The sequence below is a fragment of the Colius striatus genome, chromosome 19 (genome assembly GCF_028858725.1).
Source record: "Colius striatus isolate bColStr4 chromosome 19, bColStr4.1.hap1, whole genome shotgun sequence".
NCBI lineage: Eukaryota > Metazoa > Chordata > Aves > Coliiformes > Coliidae > Colius > Colius striatus.
In genome coordinates this window covers 1,555,046-1,577,298 of record NC_084777.1, presented here as the reverse complement: position 1 = coordinate 1,577,298, position 22,253 = coordinate 1,555,046, and the positions used below count along the sequence as shown (strand labels likewise).

The 22,253-nt window shown below is 39.9% G+C and overlaps 1 protein-coding gene across 5 annotated transcripts in view; it reads right to left on the bottom strand.

Moving 5' to 3' along the window:
• Positions 1-22,253, bottom strand: part of DENND1A (DENN domain containing 1A) — a 177,557-nt gene that overhangs the window by 79,956 nt on the left and 75,348 nt on the right. For all 5 annotated transcript variants that reach the window (XM_062011582.1, XM_062011584.1, XM_062011585.1 and 2 more), the window contains exons 8-11: positions 21,957-22,010; positions 16,677-16,787; positions 10,372-10,472; positions 2,578-2,623 (exon numbers count right to left, since the gene is read on the bottom strand). In XM_062011582.1, the coding sequence (XP_061867566.1) occupies positions 2,578-2,623; positions 10,372-10,472; positions 16,677-16,787; positions 21,957-22,010 (312 nt within the window). The remainder of the gene's footprint in view (positions 1-2,577; positions 2,624-10,371; positions 10,473-16,676; positions 16,788-21,956; positions 22,011-22,253) is intronic.

Genomic DNA, 22,253 nt, shown 5'->3' with positions numbered 1-22,253 from the left:
TGAAAAATAAGAGCACAAAACACAGCTCTATATTTTCTACCAAGATTTCCCTCATAAATCAGTTGGAGCCCTCTGACCCATAACAGGAGATTATCTTATCTCACTGGAGAACATTTCAGTCACAGCAAATTAGATTTAACAGTCAATGGATATGCTTGATATTTTAATCATAAGAAAAATTTGTCATTTTCCATTAAGGTAACTGCTCCTTCTACAGAGACCCTGTGTACCACGGGAAACCGAAAACTAACTTTAAGATACCAAAGGGCTTGAAAAAAATCTTGTGAGGTGAGGGAGAGGGTGTGTTTTGTTTAAATCATTAACATTTCTGCTACACTCCTTCCAGAGGACCCATGCCAGGGTAGGGAGAGCAAAAACCCACAGATGCAACACTAAAGCTGGAAAGTTATTTTTTCCCTATGTTCCACATTCAGCCTCTCCTTTACACCTCAGCTTTCCCTGCCCAAGTTTAGGCTCCCACTGACACTTAGGCAACAAAGACAGCTTTTGCAATTGGCTGAAGCCGCATCATGAGCCTGTGTGGAACTGCAGTTAGTCCCGTGGGGCTCTCTGGTAGATGAAGAGCCCACCTGTCTTAACCTGGGTAAAAGATCCGGGAATCCATTCCTTACCCTGAAACTAGAACACGAGGATTAACAAAACACTTATAAAGATGTATTTGCTGAAATGTCAGCATTTAAAGAAGGACGGCTCCAGAGCAATGACAGTGGTGTTTATCTGTCGTTTATAAAGTTGTTTTAATCTGGAAAAACAAACACAACGTGGTTTGTAAAGAACAGCTGCTAGATCAGGAGGAAAAAATGCTGGTGCTACTACTTTGTTATTCTAACAAATACAGCACACAATTTTATACCTCCATACGACAGAAAGGACAAAGAGAGTAAGCTTTCAGCTTCAAAACCAGGCAAAGTGGTAAACTAGTAATTGTCCAGCTCATTTGACAAATGTCACCTTTGCCCAAGGCACACAGAGTGCAGGAGCTGCCAACAAACACACACCACAGCCCACTGTGATCTGATTTGATTTTTCAGTGGAAAAAGCATGGTTAGGTGGAAGATGCGTTTCTGTCTGGAAGTACTCAATTTATCTTTAAGAGCACAGGGAGGAGAGAAGACAGTTTGTTTTATTTATTTCATTTATTTCATACAGCACTTTGACTAACTGTACCCTGCCAAAGTGTGTCTGGCTATTCCAAAGCCGTACTGGATTTAGTACTAAACAGATTTTTTCACAAGTTACTAAAATGGATGAAAATTGGCTTCTCCAAGAACAACTCCTTTTTTTGAGTTTTTACAGATGGAGTTTGGAAGGCCCACAGAACCCTGCAATCTGAAAAGCTCAGACAAAGGAAGAGGTAATGTGTTTAAGTAGTAAGGCGGGAATGAGACATCATGCAAAGCCACTCCAAAGTGTAATCATTATTTTCTACACCCATTGGCAGGCTAACCATGGAGCTTTTTTGAGCAAAAATACTCATGAAAGCTGACAAGAATCTGTATTGGAATATTATTCCCTCCCCTAACTGGTCTTTTCCTTCTGTTTCAAACAGATAGACACCATAATAAGCGTGCCAATGATTACCTGGTACAGATATGGAACAGAAATTACACGTTTTTATAGACAACATAGGAAGAAATAGTCTAGTAATGTGCATTACTTTATGTGGTGTAGAACTCAGCTTTGGAAATGGTTACCTATCCTAAACACTAAGCCTAAATCTCCAAACACAGGTATCTAAAACACAGACACAAGTCAATTAAATTTCCAGTGCCTCTGCAACTCCTACCAGTTCAACACTGCCAGCTAATTTAAGAGCCTACAGAGGCCATGAGTTCTGAGCAGGAATCCCTCTTCCCACCCAGAGCATACACACGTTGTTCAGACTTCCTGCGTAAAGGGGCACAATTAATATGGACTAGGATTTTCATAGGCATCTAAATGAATAGCTTATGTCGTCTCCAGATACTTTTGAGGAAAGTCATCAACAGTTTCACCAGTACTGGAAGAAAAAGCAAACATGCTATTTCCACTTTCAGAGTCCTTAAAAAGTCACATGAATTACTCTGAATTGTTTATATGTGAAGCTTTCTGCGAGGGCTGGTTTTCTGCCAGCTTTGTGTTAACATTAACAGCAAGTTCCTTCTTTTCAGATCTTCTGAACATTAAAAAAATTACAATCTGTCTGCAAAAGCCTAAAAGAGAACTGTAACTGTCAACATTTTGGTTTAATATCGGCTCTGCCTTTGTGAGTACAGAGTCAAACTAAGGCAGTAAACTGATTAAATGAAGCAACAGGATGGCAAAGGGAACACAACGTGAGCTCCTCACTGACTCCTGAACTGTAAACACAAAACATGCCCAAAGAGTACACGGTATCGAATAAGGCTCCCTTAAGATGTAACATCATCAGGTTTGCTTGACTTCAGTTTTCTGATCACTCCCAAATTACCAGGACTGTTTAATTTTTAAGCACAAGAATAAATTCATAACTGCTCACAGCATTTGGCTCTAAGTCATCAACTATATATAGGTTCAGAAATGGTGAGAAAGACTTACCTCCATCAAACTTAAGTGTATTCCAATGAGGTAGGGCATGGGGGCACTGCAAAGAGGAAAAAAAACCTAGCTTTACATTCTCATAACACTGGATTAACACATGTGACTTATAAAATTAGCTACAGGAAAACACCAGGATACTGGATTAGATTTGCTTAAAATAATAATAAAAAGCCCAAACAAACCACCTGTGAACAAAATCTGAGTCTATATTTAAAAGACATTTTTTACTGGGCAAATCCTCTCACTGCTGTAAGAGCTGAATTTTTCTTGACACCACACTTCCTAAGTGACTAAGACAGTTGCATATGCACAGCTAGCAAATATACTTACAACGACCTTTGTTTTTAAAGCCCCAAACGAAATGTGTTGTTATATTTGTTAAAAAACCACACCCAGAGTTTTTCTGGGAGAACTCCTTAGAAACGTTGATCCTGTTGCACTTTGAAGCAATTAGTGGAACGTATACGAATCGCCTGGTTAAGTTTTAAAACCTTTGGCTATCAGTCCAGTTACACTTGAATCATTTCCTTGCAAGTGCAGATCTCAAAGTGTTCACATTTATAAGAGAAAAATATAAAATGCACTTTTGAGGACTCTGATAAACTCCAGAGTTACTGGGACATATGCCAATACCAATATTCCCTTCAGAACACAAAACTTAAAGATACCAAGAGGCTCTGAGGCCAGATTTGTAGCCTCAAACACAGGGGAGATACTTGTCTTAGCAGAGTGCTAACGGTGAAGAGGAAGATTGATCTTTTCTGTCTTCTGTGAGGAAAACACCAAACACCAACATGGACTGTACAACACAGGAAGAATACTGAATGAAGTGGTATCTTTGTGTATACAGTATTTCTAATATTAAGCTTATTACAGGACTCCCACTCAACTAATCAGGGAAAGCTTATATTTGCACTGCTTATTAGAACACATCAAAGAGGATGCCAAAGCTGCTAATTGCAAATGTGGCATATACTGCCTGTTAAACGGAAAGCACACAGACAGACACAACTTTTAAAATAGAGCCTCGTTTCGTTTTGGATACAGAAGCTCAAAGAGCTCATTTTCAATTTCAGATGAAAAAATGAGAGAAATGTCACTGTACTGCCTTGGATTAAAATATCTTCCATATTGCTTTTATAAACTGCTGCCTACTGCTCAGTAAGAGTACAGTGCTGAAAAAACTACTGCAAGACACCAGGCCAGCAAAAGTCACTCTGCTTTCATTTTCCTGAGAAATACCTTCACAAAATTACTTACTGATACCCACATTAATATTTACCATGTTTATTGACATACTCCCTAAAACTGCTGCTCTGCTGGATGCTGAACCAACAGATGGAAAACAGCCTCTATATTGGACATTCTACATGAAAACACTTTTTTTTCCTTTTTGAAGACATTAAACATATGTAACTTTAAAAACCCCCTTACAAGCTCGTTTGTGGAACACCAAAGCCCCGTGGATCACATCACGCTGCAACATACAGAGCTGCCAAGGCTGGCGAGAATGCCCTGCGCAAGCTTCACCCAACACAGCACCTCGTGACAGATAACCCACAGGGACTGTTACATCAGAAACTAACTTCATACAAAAGGTTCTGCTTCCTTGGGAATTCCACAGATGAGAACCAGAACACAGACCCAACTTCTGCAAAGATATCTTTACCATACATGATACACACTCCCTGCACAGGGATCACTGCTCAGCTGAGGAGTTTGTTTGTCATTTTGCATGTTTTATTTGTGACAAACACTCTCTCTTTCACCCACATCTCTTCATTTCCAATGGCCACGTTCCAGGAGCAAGAAAATAGCCAGTAATTTTATATTCAAAGTATAAGCCACTGGTTTAGCTGCCAGCTGCACAAATGCTCAACTTCCCTGTGTGCCTGGCTGTGCTGCTCAAGGCTCCTCCAGTACGCACCGAAATGAATGTGTTTCTAATTAAGTAGCTTCATGAACACGACAGCTTCAATCTCAAAAATACAAAGTCTGAACCTCGGCAGGAAGTCTTAAGACTGCAAATGTCTCATCTAGTGGAACCTTGGTAATGTAATGAAAGGAAGCAGGAAGAGTGCAGTATTCCAGAAAACCAGCCATTTATTAACGTGTCCAAAAGTCGAGTCTGTCACCAAGCACAGGAAAACCTGAACCCGTGAAAGTTAATTAACTGTATCATGTCTATCCTTCAATCCTCTAGTTTATGAACAAAAGAATAAGAAGAATGCCTGAATCCTTAAACCCATGCACTCCCAGGAAGATTTTTAAGGAATTACAAGAAAGATATGGCTTAAGATACACAGATCAGCTTTGGCTGCAAGGAATAATCTTTTCAATTTGCTAGTGACAGACATTGATTCTGTGATTACATGTAAAGGCAACAGAGCACAAAGTTATTACAGAATTGCACAAAGGCCACAGTAATCTGACTTCTAGTAGTGTTTTGAAAGCTGTTATTTCTCTAAATCTGTGTTACTAAACATTAAAGGACTTGAGTCAGGTGTTTAACGGGCTGTACAGTGCACACACTTGGACAGATGGGAGAACACAGGAGGAACAATTCGATACAACAGAGCTACAAAGAGTGGGTTTAGCATACCCACCAACAGGAAAAACAGCTCAGGTTTTGCTGAATATGGAAAAACTTGAAGCAATAATTTGTTAAAGAACATGCTAGTTTTTCAAGTATTTCTCCTAGTTTTACAAACAGTTGCAGAGATTTACAGTAGAGAATGAGTTAAAGCACCAAAAAACACATCGGGTATTTCCTTGAGAAGCAATCAACATATGGGTGAAAAACTGGATCACGAGGCACTGAGAGATGGCACTGGTGCAGAGTGACAAAGCAGACAAGGTACAAGCTATGATGGGCTCCAGAAGATAAACAGATGAACAGATATTTTCAGGATAATTCACCATGAGAGCTCCTTAAAAGTTTAACTAAGGAAACATAATAAATAACCTCAATAAAATGGAATTCTGGTGAAAAGCAGAAATATTTCCAATGAAATTTACCAAGGAGGTAACAGTCTTCTGACATTACTCACCCATCTGACTGAAAAGGAAACACATCTAAAAGCAAATGTTGAAGGCTCACGTCAGGCTTCATGAATTGCTTTTATCACCATTTTTCTCCACCGTGTGTTAATCATGTGCCATCACTTAAACACTCGGTCACCGTCCTGTACACGGGAACACCGTGTGCCTCCCCTCGCCCATCCAGGGCACACTCTAACAAGCTCTTCCTGAAGGCTCCTCAGGTCCTGAGACGTGAAATGCTCAAGCAGTATTTAATATTTTATCAGGTTAGATGTCTGTTTCCAGGACTTTCAAGGGAACTTCAGTGAGACACACCGTTTGTATAAACAGCAGAAACACTCTGCACAACCTTTAATCCTTCTGGGGCCCATGACAGACTAAAGACTGCCCTTCAGACCGGTCTTTACCCACTGCCTGACACTTCATCAGGCCTGGGGCTTCTTACAACCACAGCTACTAATTACTCATAGCTGTTTGATGGCAGCCAATATCCATTAAGTGCAAAATTAGGAAGTATCAATTTCTACTGTGCATATTTACTGCTTAAATAAAATGCCTGCCTGAGTCTCTTGGAACAAAGAGAAAGGCTATTACTCCTCTTGTGCTGCCCCGGTTCCCAATGCAATCAGTGTTATTTATAATCAAATGAGTTATATAGGTAAATATCAAATCATTAAAGTAGCAATGCATAAGCATGAATATGGATATTGTGGACTTAATGGCTACATATTGCACATTTATTACAGCTGCATTTTTACAATTTCTTTAATTCGTTTCCTTAGGCTAACTAGAGACCTCTTAATTATGCTCCCAAGAGGTGGGCAACTACTAATTGGAAGAGAAGCAGGTGAAATAGAGGGACATTTCCTCTTAAGTGAAAAACCCCTCCCTTAAAAAACACTGCAATTCACCAGAAAAAGTAATGTAAGCCCCAAAGATCTCAAGAAGATTTCTGGTTTACACAGGGATTTGCACTATTTTGCATTATTGTTCCAGGAAAACTCATTAGATCACATTTATTAAGTTCGTGTCTAGATACACAAATTCTGACTTACTGTGCTCTCTCTCACATCAGCAGTACTTTACTCTCTGAGGTAGTCTCCTGGCTTCTCTGCCGATTACTCATTGAAATGCAACAGAATTCAATCCGAAATTTGTTGGGGTAATTGATGCAAATTAGAAATTTAACTGCATAAATTGGAATGATGCAGAAAACATACAGCTAAGAAACCAGAGGAGCAGCTCCAGGAGCTTTCAGTGAGCACACATGTACCAGGCTCAATGGAAACACCAACCAGGAGGCTCCTGCCGAAGGAACCATTGTTTCCTGAGCAGCAGGAGGACTCGCCCCCAGTTGCCCCCTCCACCTACTTAAAGGAGCATATTGAACTAGATGCAGATTTAGAAAACAAGAGAAAGGGAGCTAAAAAAACTCCAGGAGAAAGGGGAAACTGCACCAATAGAGAGGTTTGTTGAGCAGCTGTGGCAGGGTGCTCGAAGAAGGTGGCTCTCAGAATACATTAACGTTGGCTGCTAAGCAGTCTATCTAATATAAAAGATTGTTTTAATCACCCCAGAAGATATACTGTTGCCTCTGGTAAAAGCCCACAGAATAACCTGAGTGACAATGCTCTGGGACTTAGGGAACATGCTAATCTGTGTCACCAGGTCAAAGATAGGCTTTTCTTACAAGCTAATTTTAAACACAGACACTGAGAGTGAAAAGGCAGAGAACAGACACAGGGGGAGTGGTTTTATAGCACGTGAAACAACAAACTGGAAGAAGTAGGGAAGAAAATTAATAGACTGTTTCTCTGACATCAAGAAATGTTTAAATTCCCAACAACAAAATAGATGGACAAGATCTGGCCAAGTTTAAGTAGCTGCCTGTGCTTGGCTACTGCTGCTTGGTGGCAGTGTCTCGTTACCCAGGACTTTTGGCTCCTGCTGCCATGTGCTGCTTTCTTTTTCCAAAAAAACCCCCAAAACAAAAACCCCAACCAGCAGTGCTTCATGTTTCCTCTGTTGTTCTGTATTCAAAGGAGCAAGCAACTGTGCATTAAGGTGTGAAATTTAATGATAGGATTCCCATCAATTTCTAGTGTCCTCCGCCCAAAACCTTTCCCTTGGCAGAAAATATGTCAAGGAATGGTGCCTAATTAAAAAATAAAAGTAAAGGATAGCACTCTTCCCCTTGCTTCCCCCTGCCCTGAATAAATCTAAATGATAGGGAACAGAGGACTGAAGTCATTCCAGACACATGTACAGCACTGTTACTGACTCAGCATCCCTAGTACAAACAGCAAGGGCATCAAGAACCCACATTTTGAAGACACAGGCCTTTGGCATTTTCAGGTCTGTGGTTGGGTGAATGAGGGCTGCAGGTGAACACAAATATTAAGTTTTAAAAAATCCTTTCAGGAGGGAAATGAGAAGAAAATGATCCATTACAAGTGAAAAGAATCAGCAAAGAGCAAACTGGAAAAAAATGAGAAACCACAGTGGTTGGAAAGTACTTGGTGTAAAATGTCAATAAAGGACAAAATGCTACAGGGAAAACTTGAGCTTTACCAATGTCAATGAAGCACATTCAAATTGAGCATGTTTGTGGTACAGTCACCACTGGTTTGTAACAAAATCCCACCACCTATCTTTCCCTGTCTCACTCAGGAGAGCATACCTCTCCACAGCCGAGGGAAACTGCACTGAGCCCAGAGTTTCTCATACATGAAGTCGTCCAACATGATCTTCAAGTGTCAGGAGGCAAGTTAGTTATTCTAGCCATTGGCTCTTTGCAGAGAGAGCTATTCTACCTCTCTGTAGCTCTGGAAAGATCCAACAGTTGTTGTGTCTCCCTTCCCTCCCCACAAAATAACAACTTTCAGATTTCAGGCCATGGAGCTGTCAGTGCATCAGTCAGGACCTCAGAAGTTTCCTTTATATGAAAAGTTCCCAGTGCAGCTCAAACAATTAAAAGTAAATAATCACAGGTGGAATATATTCTGTTCAAAAACTTCCAAAGCTCACAATAATACAGTCTATACACCCTCTGTGACTTTCAAAAGAGCAGACGATTCAAAAGCATCACCCAGCAGTCAATGAGTGGCCACAGTTAACGGCATGAGCGGGGCGATTTATACTCAGGAGAACTGAAGAATTCTCATCCATTCCAATTTTGTGTCCAATTCAGCTCTTTCACATTCTCACGTCACATTTGCAAAAAGAAATAACCAGGCAATAGTTAAAATGAAATTAAACTCTTAATTTAAATAATCTCAAGTCACTTCCCTTGAGGCAGACACGGAACAGCAGTGACACCACCTTACCGCAGACAGCACCCAGCTGATTCTCAGCCCTCCTCGGCAAAAGCGACACCTCTGAGTTCACATGGCTACACAATAGATGGGCTCTATTTTGAGAAATGTATTTATGGTACAGAAATTGTTGCTAAATTGACTTACTCAAACAATTACAGTGTGTGAAGCCACCTCTCCAATTAAAGTCCTTCTCTGGCTAAGGTGATCAGCCTTTACATTTGTGAGCACGCAATTACAATCTGCCTAATAACGATACATTTTTAACTCACACTTTTCACACACCGGCTGGCTCACTCCTTATATGGACAGGGTGTTATGCAATGAAAGAATTCATTCAGCAGAGCTCAGTGACTTGTGTCTGTATTTCCTTGGGTACCCTGCCCAAGTGTTTGCTTTTTGCACACTTCTGCTCCCAACTGTGGGATCTCGGCTGAGCCCCTTTTAACGTGTCTTTGTCAGAAAGTCGCTGAATACCTAATCTTCAAACCCAGTGTAAAAGCCTCTTGTGGTCCACATCGTTGTCCTGAAAACTCTGAGCAGCATGTACCTGAAGAAAAAGCCTGCAGCAGCAGCCTTCATGTGTTAATTACACATGCGAAGCCCATTATGCAGAGAAAAGGCACCTGCTGGCACTGCAAATGGCGAGAATGGCCCTTCCCCAGCAGCGGTAAATGGAAGGCCCCTTTCCACGGGAGATAACAGTTCTCAGACTCCTTTCCGAGTGTTCTTGACAGAGGCACATATTTAACATTTAAATCATCTGCAGCGGGACAAGCCTGCTTTAAATCTCTGTGTTTCATTTCCTAGCAATTCGCTTACGAATGCTGGCTGTCCTGGCTGGTTCCTTGCTCTTGTATGAGCACAGAGAAAACTACCGCTGAAATCCTCCACCCAGGCACCCTCCACACTCAGAGCCACACCTGAAGCCTGCTACCACATGACACAGTAAGTTTAGGTTCGGGGTTTTTTTCTGAGAAGGACTTTTAAAACTACTAGAGGGCAGAGGGAGGCTGTTTCTGTTTTCAAACTGATCCCAAGGGTGCATTAAGCACCACCCTCCCTCCCACGTTTCTGCTGCACAGGGACACCAGCCAGTAGACCTTGCCAGTAAAGACAAAGGCACCCAGTCCCTCGGCCTTTGCTATGTCCTCCAGCACTGAACTACGTGACCACACAGCAGCAGGTCCATGTTTTCCTTCTGTTTTTATTTACTTCCAAACCTGTGGAAGCCTCCCATTACCCTTTACATCCCTCAGGTTAGCAGGTTGGTTGCTTCCTTACCATGCTTCCTTACAGTTTTGGAGTAACAGCTGCATCCTGAGAGAACTTAGGACTTATTATACAGATATATGAAAGCTGTTGTGAATCTAAGTTATATATATACATAGATATAATGTATTTACACACACATATGTGTATATGTCAGACTTACCAACAGTAGTCCAATAGATGTGGGGGCAGAACAGGAATGTAAACATGCTGCCAGAACATCGGGTAGAGCATGGCTGCAGACCCATGAATGCAGGCAGTTAACTGCAAAACACATTAAAACGGGGTCATAAATGAGACAAAGCCAAGCTTAAAAGGTAAAGTTAGAAGAAAAAAAGTAAAGATTCAGTTCTGCTCTCATATCAACATGCTCTATCACAAAATATGCAGGGCTGTTGTCAGAACACAGGGTATTGGTGTGTGAAGCACCACTGGTTTATGGTGGTTGTCATCCGACTGGTTTAGTAAACGGCTGAGAACATGATTCATCCAATAAACAAGACCTGAAAAAACAAGACCAGTGTTCTACAAAGCAACAGAAACATGGAAATGAAAACATAAAGGGAACTCAAAAACAGTAAAGGCAAATCACCCAGTTCTGGTAATTGCTCCATTAAATATCATAAAATTGCACTGGAACTGTAACACAAATGGACAGACGTGAGTGACATCCATTGCTTGAGAATGTACACACGAGACTCAGTGATTAAATGTTTATCCTGTAAGAGGGATTTTTATCTAATTACCCTTCACCAATAATCATTTGAGCCATTGCATATCTCAGTTACATTTCTAAAATTCATGCAGAACTTTTTTGACCCTGGCAAGTGCCAAAGGGAAAAGATCACAAACTGCAAACCCAAATGCCAGTCAAGCCACGGGGAGAATCCTCACAGAGCTCTGGAGGAAATTACATCTCTTAATTCTATTTCAAATGAGAATTAATAATTTGGAGAAGAAGATAAGCAGGATGTTTGTGACATTCACTAGGGATATTAAAATGGAGAAGGTGGCAATCCTAAATAAGGAAATCTCAGCAAAAGCTACACTCAAAACACTGTCAGAAGAAGAAGATTTGAACACACACAGACTTGGGAAACCAGAAGATAAATAAATAAATCAGAATGCTCATATAGACACATACAAGGAAAAGACTAAGAGGTGACAGGCAATCACATCTACCCTGACAGTGTTTTGCAGTTTAGAGTGTCTTTTAATCTCAAATGATACCCAGCACAAGTACTACAATGTGTTCACTTGTGAGACACATTTTGAAAACAATCCCCAACAAAAGCCTACCCGTTATTTGAAGGTAAGATGAAGTCAAGCATAAAATGCTCGTCTGGACAACAGGAAAGAAGCAGAACACTGCTTAGAAACACCAAAAAGACAAATTCTAAAGGACTGAGGTCCGTGCAGGGGCCTGGAGTTGTGAGAGATGAAACTAAGCAAAGTGAAATGGTGACATTAATCCTAATTCACTCAGATGTGATGTAACCTTAAAAAAAGAAAAAGATGACCCTCATTATTATTAACTTCCACGAAGACAGACTACTGAATGATAAAACTTCAGCACAGGGATCCCACCACTGGTAAAGAAAATGGTCAAGATGATCTAATCCAGTTTCTTAAGGCCCCATATCAAGGAAAATCAACTTCAACTGTGGATGTGGTTTGGCTTATGTTCAATGCCAAAGACTTTATGCAACACCAATGCAGTCTTTGTAAGTAACAGAATCTGGTTTTCTCATTAAAATACAGGTTTGTAGGCAAGAACATGGAAGAAAACCCACAGAACGTGGATTTTTGGGGAGAATGACCGTGCCTCTCTGCAGTATGGTTCAGGTGAGAACCAGAGTGAGGAGCAGCTTTGCAAGCAGCCTATACCATGACTTTTTAATATTTGTACTAAGTTCCCTGCTTCCTTAGTATCTTTACCAGGCTGACTGAAGAGCTCAAATCTACTTTGCTTTCCCTAACTAAAAGGGTTTTTTTTGTATTTGCTTGTTCCCATCACCCTTCTCTGTACTTTTCATCTTTTATTTTGTATTTGGAGCAGATAAGTACTCATGCAATATTCACAATGTGGGTAAGCCATCATATCTAGTGGCATTATGCCCTCTTCTTTGGTTCTCTACTCCCTTCATAATAATTTCTTGGCTTCTAAGCCCAAAACTGAGTAATAAGCTGGCACTTCCACAGATCAGTCTCTCTCTAAAAACCCCCAGTCTCTTTCTGAGCAGTAATAATTACTTCAGCTATTCAGCTGCTGATTGCTTACATGGTCACAAGTGTTTTGTCCCAAAAGCATTATTTTGCATTTATCCATGCCATAAATCAAAGTGACTGCTACAACATGTTTCACAACAACAGGGTCCACAAAGCTCAAAAAACATCCCAGTGCAGATAAAATTGTTTCCATTAAGGAGAATATGCAAGAACTTAAAGTACCTTTGAACCACTGTCCTAAGGAAACATTTTTGGAAGCAGAGAGGGTACAGCAAGTACCTGAGCAAGTACCTGTTCTGAATAAGAAAGCTCTTTGTTAGAAGGTGAACATTATTTTATGGTCTATATGGGATGGAAACCTCACTATGTTGGGACACCAACAACAGTAAAAGTTAGAAGCTACACAACTTTGAACACTAAAGATTTCTCCCTATCCCAGTATATCTCAACTTATCTTTGTATTGTTCCTGCTGGAGAAAATGCTCGTTTCTCACATATTAAGCAAAAGGCACAGCCTAGTTCCAAAGGATGCAGCAGAAGAAAGGACATGCTTTCCCACTATACCTTTGCCTTTATATTTGCTGTTTCTGTTCATCTAATCAAAAGTATGTTTGGAAAAAAAATGTAATTCTTCCTTCTAGAAGGACGACAATGATTGTTTCCTGGCATTACTGTAGAACATGGCTGCCACTGTTGAGGGGTGAACTCAGTAATCCAAGGAGGCCCGTTCCAAGCCCCCTCCCATTGGTTTTAAAACTCAGCAAGAAAAGATTAAACAGACATAATGCTCAACACTGCAGACATCTGAGCTGAACCTGTCACTTATTTTTGAGATGTACTCCCACCTTGCTATCTGGCATGAATTCAAATAGCATACTACCATGGGTGAGCACCAGTACTGTCCTTCAACTCTGCCAAGATAAGGGCTCGTAGAAAAGAAATAGCGTATTTGCTGGAGACCTCACCTGATTAGTGATTGCCACACAGAAAACAAGCACTTAATAATAAGGCAGCCTGAGAATGCCCAACTGTCAAAACTATAGGAATCCAGCATTTTGAAATAAGATTAGTTCCACTACCTCAGCTCCCTGCAGCTGCTGCTAGAGAATGTAAAAAGATCGCTGTGCAAGTCAGACACTGATTCACCAGCTCACTTTTTGCACTTCTGTATTTAATGCCCTAAAAGGCTTATATGAGTGAATTAAATCAATGGGATTTTGCCACACATAGAAAAGTTAGAACTCATGTTGAATCACAACAGGTCACTTTGCAGTGCATTTTGCTCTCTCTCTCCTGATGCACCCACAGGGCCCAGTTTTCCACATGCAGCCCATGGCTACAGACGTGCACCATATACTGCAAAAACACACCATTTTGTGTCTTTGTACAATCACTTTTCTGCACTACCCAGGGCTAAAAACAAAGTGGAAAACTAAGACTGAGCAACACAAGAACTGTGCAGTGAAAGGCTGTTGCAAGGGCTGTGTTTGAGGGTCAGGACTTACACTGGCAGGTTATGAGGACCGCAATAGAGCTCTTGGGAAGGAAGGGCTTCCACATTTCAACCAGCAGTTGCCAGACCACTGTAGGACAAGAACTGTGCAAACTCAGCTATGTTGCATTACAAGGACCTTTGGTGAATGGTATTCATCATGTGTTGTCTTTTCCTAAGGACCACCATTTCCTCATCCTCAGAGACTGAGCATGCCAGAAACCAAGCAGGGATAAGAGGTTGTGTATCAGAGTTCTCTGTGGCGTGGAAGCAGTGACACAGCAAGCTCTCAACTCCCAGCAAAAATGGAGTATCTCTGTTTGAATGCTATTTTTTGCTTTGCACTAAGACTCCAAAACTAACAGTATGAAGGAGTCAGACAGAAACATCACAGAAATTCACAAGTTTAATTCTTTTAAGAGTCACTGGGCTTCAGGTAAGCCAACATTTATAACGAGAGACAGCCTGCTGCTGCCCTTCCCACGAACAGCTCCCATCGAGTTACGATGGAAGAGCCAATACTGGATGCAAGGAAAGGTCTTGCTTAATTTTTGCAGCCACAGGCACCCACCAGCAGGTGGACTTCTGCCAAGCACAGCTTTTTCATGCATTTTGGTTCATATCTGGGGTTTATGAGTAGTTAGATCATAGAATACATACAGAAATGTAACTTGAATAATGAGTTTACCATTTTGATTAATCATTTTAATTTCCTTTTGCAGGAGAAAAAAGAAAAATATCCCAGAAAAGGGCAATAATCCTTCCACAGGCTCATGTGGTTTATAAAACAGGTAACAAACAGCTTCATTCAGTTCCCTCTAAATCTTACTCAGCTATATTAAAGATATTTCAAATCAAAATTTGATCCATTATGGCACTGAATTTATCCCACCATAAAAGACTTTCTATCCAGGGCTGGCTGATTTTCTGTCTCTTACCTGAAATTCAATTCAAGCCTTACAGTGAAGTGTGTCACGTCTCTCAAAGTTAAAAGAAATTAACTGCAAATAAGCCCCTTCCACTTTTTGGTTAAAAAACCCCTAAAAAATAAAAACAAAGAAAGCAACCCCCCTCAGCAGCACACCACCCTCACTTCACTCTGAGAATTCTCAGCTTGGTACGTTTCCAGTTACAAGGTCTTGGCTTCCGCTGAGCACAGTTTGAAATAAAATAATGCAGCTTGTTCCTACTGCTGGAACATGCAGAGCAGAGCGTGCAGGCAGGGAATCACTGGCTCTGGCCCAACACTTCAAACCTGTCTTACACTGTCACTCCAATCTTGGAGCAGTTTATATATAAAGTTGTAAGATAAGAACACACAGTATGAATACTCCTCCCTACTGAAGAACCAGACACGCTTTTATCTTGGACAGAGGCAAAAGGAAGAGAAATAGAAGAAAGATAGGAAAGAAAACACAACCCTACTTGTGAAATGGCTCATTAAGGAAGGCAAAGTGACAGGTAAGTAATTCTTCTTCCCAGGCTCTGTCACAAAGGGAGAGATTAAACCAACCAACCACACAACTTTTGAAATGCTTTGGATAGCCCCTCTCTTCTTTCCTCCCCTCTGATAATTCACTATTCTTTTCCCCGTTTAGGTACCTGAAATCAACACCTCTCTCTTTCATTTGTCTCAATTACCAGCCCTGGACGTATTTTTCCTTATTTGAGTAGGGAGGACATATATGAAACTTTATAATATTCAAATTCTTTCAGTTAATGAGGAACTCTTTGTAAACGTTTAACAACAACTAACAGGTCACAGAGATTACTCTGACTCTCCTAGTTTCACTTACCTTTCGTAGTGACATTGTAACAGTTATTCAGAGATTAAGTAGGAATCCTTACTCTTTCATCTTTCTGCCCTTCAACAAACCATCCTCACATGAATTTATGTGGATCATTTCAGCCCCCTGTAGTACTTACAATTCCATGAAGCAGCTTCAATCTCAAACACAAAGCAGGGCATGGCCATACAGTAAGAGACTAGTTAATGCCACACAGAACAGAAATGGAAGCTCGTGTTTTAGAAAGGATGGCTCAAGTACTTAGTCCATAGCACTAGAAAGCAAAATTAGTTAAACCATCTTACGCTTCTCATTCATAAAGGAAGGGGATCAATACCCATTTACAGAGCAAACAGAACAAAACCAGAACATTTTCTTTTATAAAGAAAATCACAATCACAATCTTATTGACTGATAAACCTTGAGATGAGGAACACAAAACTTTGAACTAAATCAAGCTGTGTGCTTGTTTTGATGTCCAGCCATTTTTAGAAGCAAGTACTCTAGAGTATTCAGCAGCTTTCATCTCTCAGACACTTGATGGAGCCTAAGCAGCACTAAGACTACACCTTGTCAAACAAAACTGCAAAAATGTCAATTGTCAATGTATTTTAGCCCATTCCTTCGTCTATCCAGAGGTGGTACTGGAACATCCATTTGTCAGTATCATTTACTTATTTTCTTTTCCTGTCAAGTAAATTATGAAGAAAGAGATTTCATTATGGCATAAATGTTTGTACCATCATGTAACAAACAACCCCAAGAACTCCTGTATCCAAAAACCTCTTTTTCATTTGAACATTAGAGGCCAACAGAACTTCAGTAAAACCATCATGCAGAAGGCACAGAATTGCTGAGACTGGAAGAAGGACTTGGGGATCATCAGATCATTTCCTGTACATGAATGTCATTTTCTTAAAAGGACTGTGCATAGAAGAAATTATTCTGCATTTTACTTACAGTGCTCAGCTTACTACAACAAATGAGGATGCGGCGCTCATACAGCATACTGGCATAGAGATGCAGCATGTTGTTGACATCAACTGCTACAAAATACTCTGTCAGATTTCTCTGGGAAGAGAGAAAATAATTTTTGAGTCATGATATTACAAAAACAAGTGTCCTTAACAAACAAAAATTAACTAGATTTCACCTTCCTATTATGCTACATCCAGCACGTGGCTGAACAAAAGCAAGCAGCACGGCATCTTATGTCTGGGTACTGTACTTCCTAATTGCAGGCTGCTTCCCCTAACTTTTGGAGAGTTAATCTTGGAATAATAAAATTGATTATGTTTCACATACAGCTTCTTAAACACAGTTGTCTGAACTCCTCAATTCGTGCCCTCAGACACGTGTTTCCCCTTGGTGGAAGACAGAATACGCTGGTGGGCTGGGGAAGGACACAGAGATTTCCCTCTGCCAATTTCAGTGGATGCCCATCTCTGATGATAATTTTACTTCAGTGATCAGTATGTTTATACAGTATAAAGAAAATTAATTGCAGTGCAAAAACACTGTAAACAAAGCTCATTTGCAATCTGCCTCTCAAGTATAGACAGAAGGACCAAGACACAAGCAAGTAACATCGCTGAAACTTTACACACAGACGTCCCAGGCAACACAGGTTTCTTCCACACCTTTGCTCTCAGGATATTAAGACATATCTATGTCAAAATTATTGTAAATAACTGAAATTCAAACCAGAAAACAGAGTAAGCTTCAGAAGAGGCTACAGCCACTTCATCCCCCACATCACCCCATCAGCCAGCAGCATCATCCATTCACCATTACCCACATAACTGCCCTGTGCACATACTGCAGTGGCATGAATCATGGATCATTTGCTAAGCATTTGTCTTCTAATAAACAGCAGAATGTGATCCTAAGATCTCTACTATTAGAGCTAGAAAGTGACTGAGTCAGTAACTTCATCAAAATGTATTATGCTGTCCTAGAATGAGGGTCTTTTACAGTGCAAGGCCAACAAAAAAGAGATTTGTGTGTGCACAGGATATTTTCACTTCTTAAATAGAAACATTTTTTTAAAGGGGGGGTGGAGGAAAAGGTAATACACCCAAAAATGCTGAATTAGGGAATTTGCTTCCAAATAGCTTCTTACAGATAGGAAAGGGTTGCTATATGATAAAGACAGTCTTATACAAAAAGCACATGTGAGAGCAAAATTAGATTAGTCATGAATTCAAGTGCAATCTTAATCATCATTAAATAAAAAAGTGCAGAAAAGCAAAAAGCAAATATGATTTAGAAACTTAAAGAAGCTCAACAAAGCCTATTAGCACTTTTAACAGATCCAAAGATAACTCTAAAACCACCAATACTTGGCCTGAGAAGTCTGCCAAGAGGCTTCATACTGTGCAAAAATATGTTCCACAGCTTGCCATCCAAACACAAAGAACTACAGAAAAATTAAGCATTGTGTTTGGAAGCCTTTTGCACCAGTATGTAGATAGATAAAAACTAAGCTCATTATGGTTAGCTTCAAACATGCTAATATAAAACAATCACTCAGGCCTTTGTTACAGAAAAGCTATAGGCACAGACAGGTATATTCGAAGAAGGTGGGGAGGGGAAAGCCAACACATTTTGCCAAAAACCTATTAAACTCTCATGTACTTTTTCTGTATTTCTCATCCCATCTGTGCTGATTAACATGATATTTTTGTCTAAACATAAGCTGTCTTCTCTACGTCTCTCCTTCCCCCTCTCACCCATCTTTCCACGACGCCAAAACATGGTGCATGACGACACAATTCCTGCAAACAGTGCAAATTAAAAGAATGTTTAAGTAGCACTGAAGTCCCTTTGATGCCACTCAGATTAGGGGCACGGCAAAAGCAGCCCAGAATCCTCACGTGCTGCCTGAGGAGGCAGAGATGCACGAGCACGGATGTGTTTGTAAGGTGACAGTACCCACTGGCGAGGGGAAAACACACACGGAGACTCGATTTGCAATTCTTCTTTCGTCAAGTTTATTGTAGTGAAATACTGGTTTTGACACACAAATGTACCTTCAGATGGAAAATTTATAAGGTTTTAGTCTTCTCTGCTATCAGAAATTTGCCAGTGACACCTGGGAAGCATGTGGGCTGTATGGTAATGTATTGGTACTAAGGAACTTCACGTGTTAGCTCTAAGTTTTATTTATAAGAAAGCTGTCATCTCTGAAGATGAAATTGGGACTTACACATGTATTTTGAAAGACATGTCTCGTAAGTGACAAAACCATGAATGAGTTAAATAAATACAAATGAAAGCGTTCCAATTTGCAGTATAATTGTTGTGTATTTTGTTTCCTACAATTGAAACCTTTCCTGGGGGAGTAAAAGTGGGATTTTCAAAAGAAAACATAGGAACAGCTATCCCTGCTCCTCTCAAACTCACTGAGAGAGCTACAAATTTCCCTTCAGCTCCTTTGAAAGCTCATTCCTAGATCAATTGCCTATTTGACCATTTGCACAGAAAATGCACATGCACACTCACATTTGAGATTTAAACCCCCAATGTTTATACACTTCCCTTCCTCCATCATCTAATGAAGAAATTCACACTAAAGGAACAAAGCAATAGGCTTCCTCTTCTGCAGGGTGAAGCTCAAATACAGTAACATGGATTGTAGTTCACTCATTTTAGTAATCTGGTTAGCTAATCATATTTAATAATGTCATGCTGTTGTTTGGGAGAACGAAGCAATGAAGACAACAGAGTTCATCACATGGTGCTAATACAGAAATACAGGAAGGGGTAGATTTTAAGAAAAAACACACAGCAAAAGACATATGTTATAGAGGGAAAAAATGGGCTTCTTGAAATCTAGGACCCAGTGACGCAAAAGTACACCAGAACATCATCACCAAGAAAATGTTATCATTTCAGATTGCTAATTAACTGATTGCTCTGAAACACAACAGATACTACTAGGAGAGGCACAGGCTTGCCCTGTATTCCTTGCAATGAACTCCATTTATTTCTTAATTCACAAAGCATTTACAAATCTTTCACCTAACTTAAAAAAATGAATGCTTAGCTGTTTCATCAAAGTGTCCATGCTAAATGTTTTCATAACCCATTACACATATTGATCTGACACAAAGCCTGGGCATTCCAAGCAGTTTGTTAACATTCCAAATAAGAGTTCTGTGCATCTCTCCATTAATCATTACACACAACTTCAAAGTTTGGCACTACTGAAACTTTTGCCAATATGGGTTAAAATGTAATTACTCATAAAAACACAGGATTTTGAATAAATCAGGCCAATTGATTAAAATACAGGAGGATTTACACTCATTTAGTGTCCTTGTATCATTCCCTAATACCCTTCAATTCTACATGCAAGTTGCACTAACAGACAGATAAAAGCTCATCAGAAATTACACAACATTCAGGGAAAATAAGAAAAACAAAATGCCTGAGAAACAGAACACAGTAAATGGCAACAACAGTTAGACCAGTGGGTTTGATTTTTAGTGCTTTTCTTCCTTACATGTTCTAGCTTTTTTAATTTGGGTGTGTGCATGTGCATGGAGCTGTACTTATTTGTTAATTGAAGGAAATGTTCTTCCATCTCTATTCTCAGAGCTGCCCTGATTCCCCCCAGACACCGCAGAGTCCATCCTTCACAGTGACATCACTGCACAGTACACCTACACTGGAATAGCCCTGTTCCCTCTGAAGCACATCAGCACCACTCAATGATTCAAAGAGGATGCTTTTTAGCATCACACAGCACTCCCTCCCATGAAGGCTGAGCATTCAGCTTTCAAAGGGTTTCCAAGTCCTTCTGGCCCAAGGCCTCTGCTTTTATAACAGCCTTTGATTCATGAGCATTCATCATGTCTCCTGCTCAAATGTATTGGGAAGCTGACTCATACCTTTGAATATAAAGTGAACATCACCAGCAGACATAACCAACAGAGCATAAATACAGCTATACTTCCTGAAGGCTTTACTATGCCCTGTGTTATTCAGCTGTTCCGTATCAGTTAAAGCAGGCCCAAGGCAGATGATCCGCTTGATTAGCATAAAGGAGATGAACATAAAACTATAAACCCTACACACAAGTCAACTTCATGTCTGGATTAGGACAGGATTTAACAGCTGGTTTAAATTCAGTAATGGACTCTTGAATTACTCCTAATATGTCCTGTTTCTAGAAAAAATAAAGTACCTGAGAAGAAAGCACATCTACTCCATTCCCTGACAGGATACGTGTCAGTATGAGAAGTCTACAACACAGAAAAGCTAGCAACAATGTTTTAAAACAGAAATAAAATGCCCCAAATGTTATCTGCTATACAAATCATCCACAAACGAGATAAAATGTCTGGATGATTCCCTTTTCTTTCTTCCTTTCATGCCATAAATTGAGGTATATTGTGCTAAGGCAAAATGTTTGAGAAAGAAAACTGAAATGTCAGGCATAGAAATTTGGCTAAGAGCAGGAGCATATTAAAGAGTATTGAAGGGAAGTAAATGCCAGCATTGTCTTTCTATCATCTGGCTGGCAATATGAGGCATGGTAAAACACAAGACAACTTTGGGAGGCTTAAAAAGTCTCTGAAAAATGGCCTCAAACAAACCTGGCCTGACTAGTAAGTACCAGAAAGGCTTTAACAAATGAAAAGGACATAGGGAATGAAGATGAGTTTTTTCAAATCAAATGCATTTCAAAGCAGTATGTTATCTCCTCATCGCTTTGCAACAATTACTTTATTTTCTAGTTTCAAATTTTCACACTAATTAACTCCATCACAGTTCTCTGAGACACTCTCACACAGTTACCAATCACTGCTCTTTCCCAATTTTAACTAGGCTAAGACTGTATTTCCTCACTTAATATGCCATGATTTCTTGGTTCTAATAAGAGTAATAACAGAGTGCTGATAGTAATATGAGCTTTGTATCTTTTAAATAAATATCTTGGCTTACAGCTCAACATACTTATGCTTTCAATTCCCTCATCATTTGGTATCTTAATTAAAACAGCAAACATTAAAATCTACTGTTACGTTGTACTTAGAAAGGCCTGTTAGTCATGTACTTCTGCAGTCAGCAACATATTTTTCTCCTTCCAATACTTATTATAAATTAACCCCCTCAAGTTCAGTTCAACATCTGGCATTATTTACAGAATATAACCTATTATTATATGAAACAGGTAACAATTGTTGCAGACACTGAACAAAATGTAAAGTGCACAGTTCTCTGAGTACTCACATTTTCAGGTATACTAGGAAGCTCTCTGATGTCAGGCACAGTAAAGTAAGAGTGCTAAAAAAGAGCAAATATTGATTATTGCAGTATTGTCAAAAGCAATCTAAGTTTATTGCTTGGCAGTAGTAACAGCAGTAATAGCAGTTGCTCAGATAAGCAGAAGTGACAACATTTATTACCAACTACCAGCATGACTATGTCATGGATTTCAAACGCTGGATTCTCTTATCACACATGCAATGTGAAATGCATTAAGATAGAAAGTACCAAATGCTCCTGAGAAGTTACATTATTCTTCAG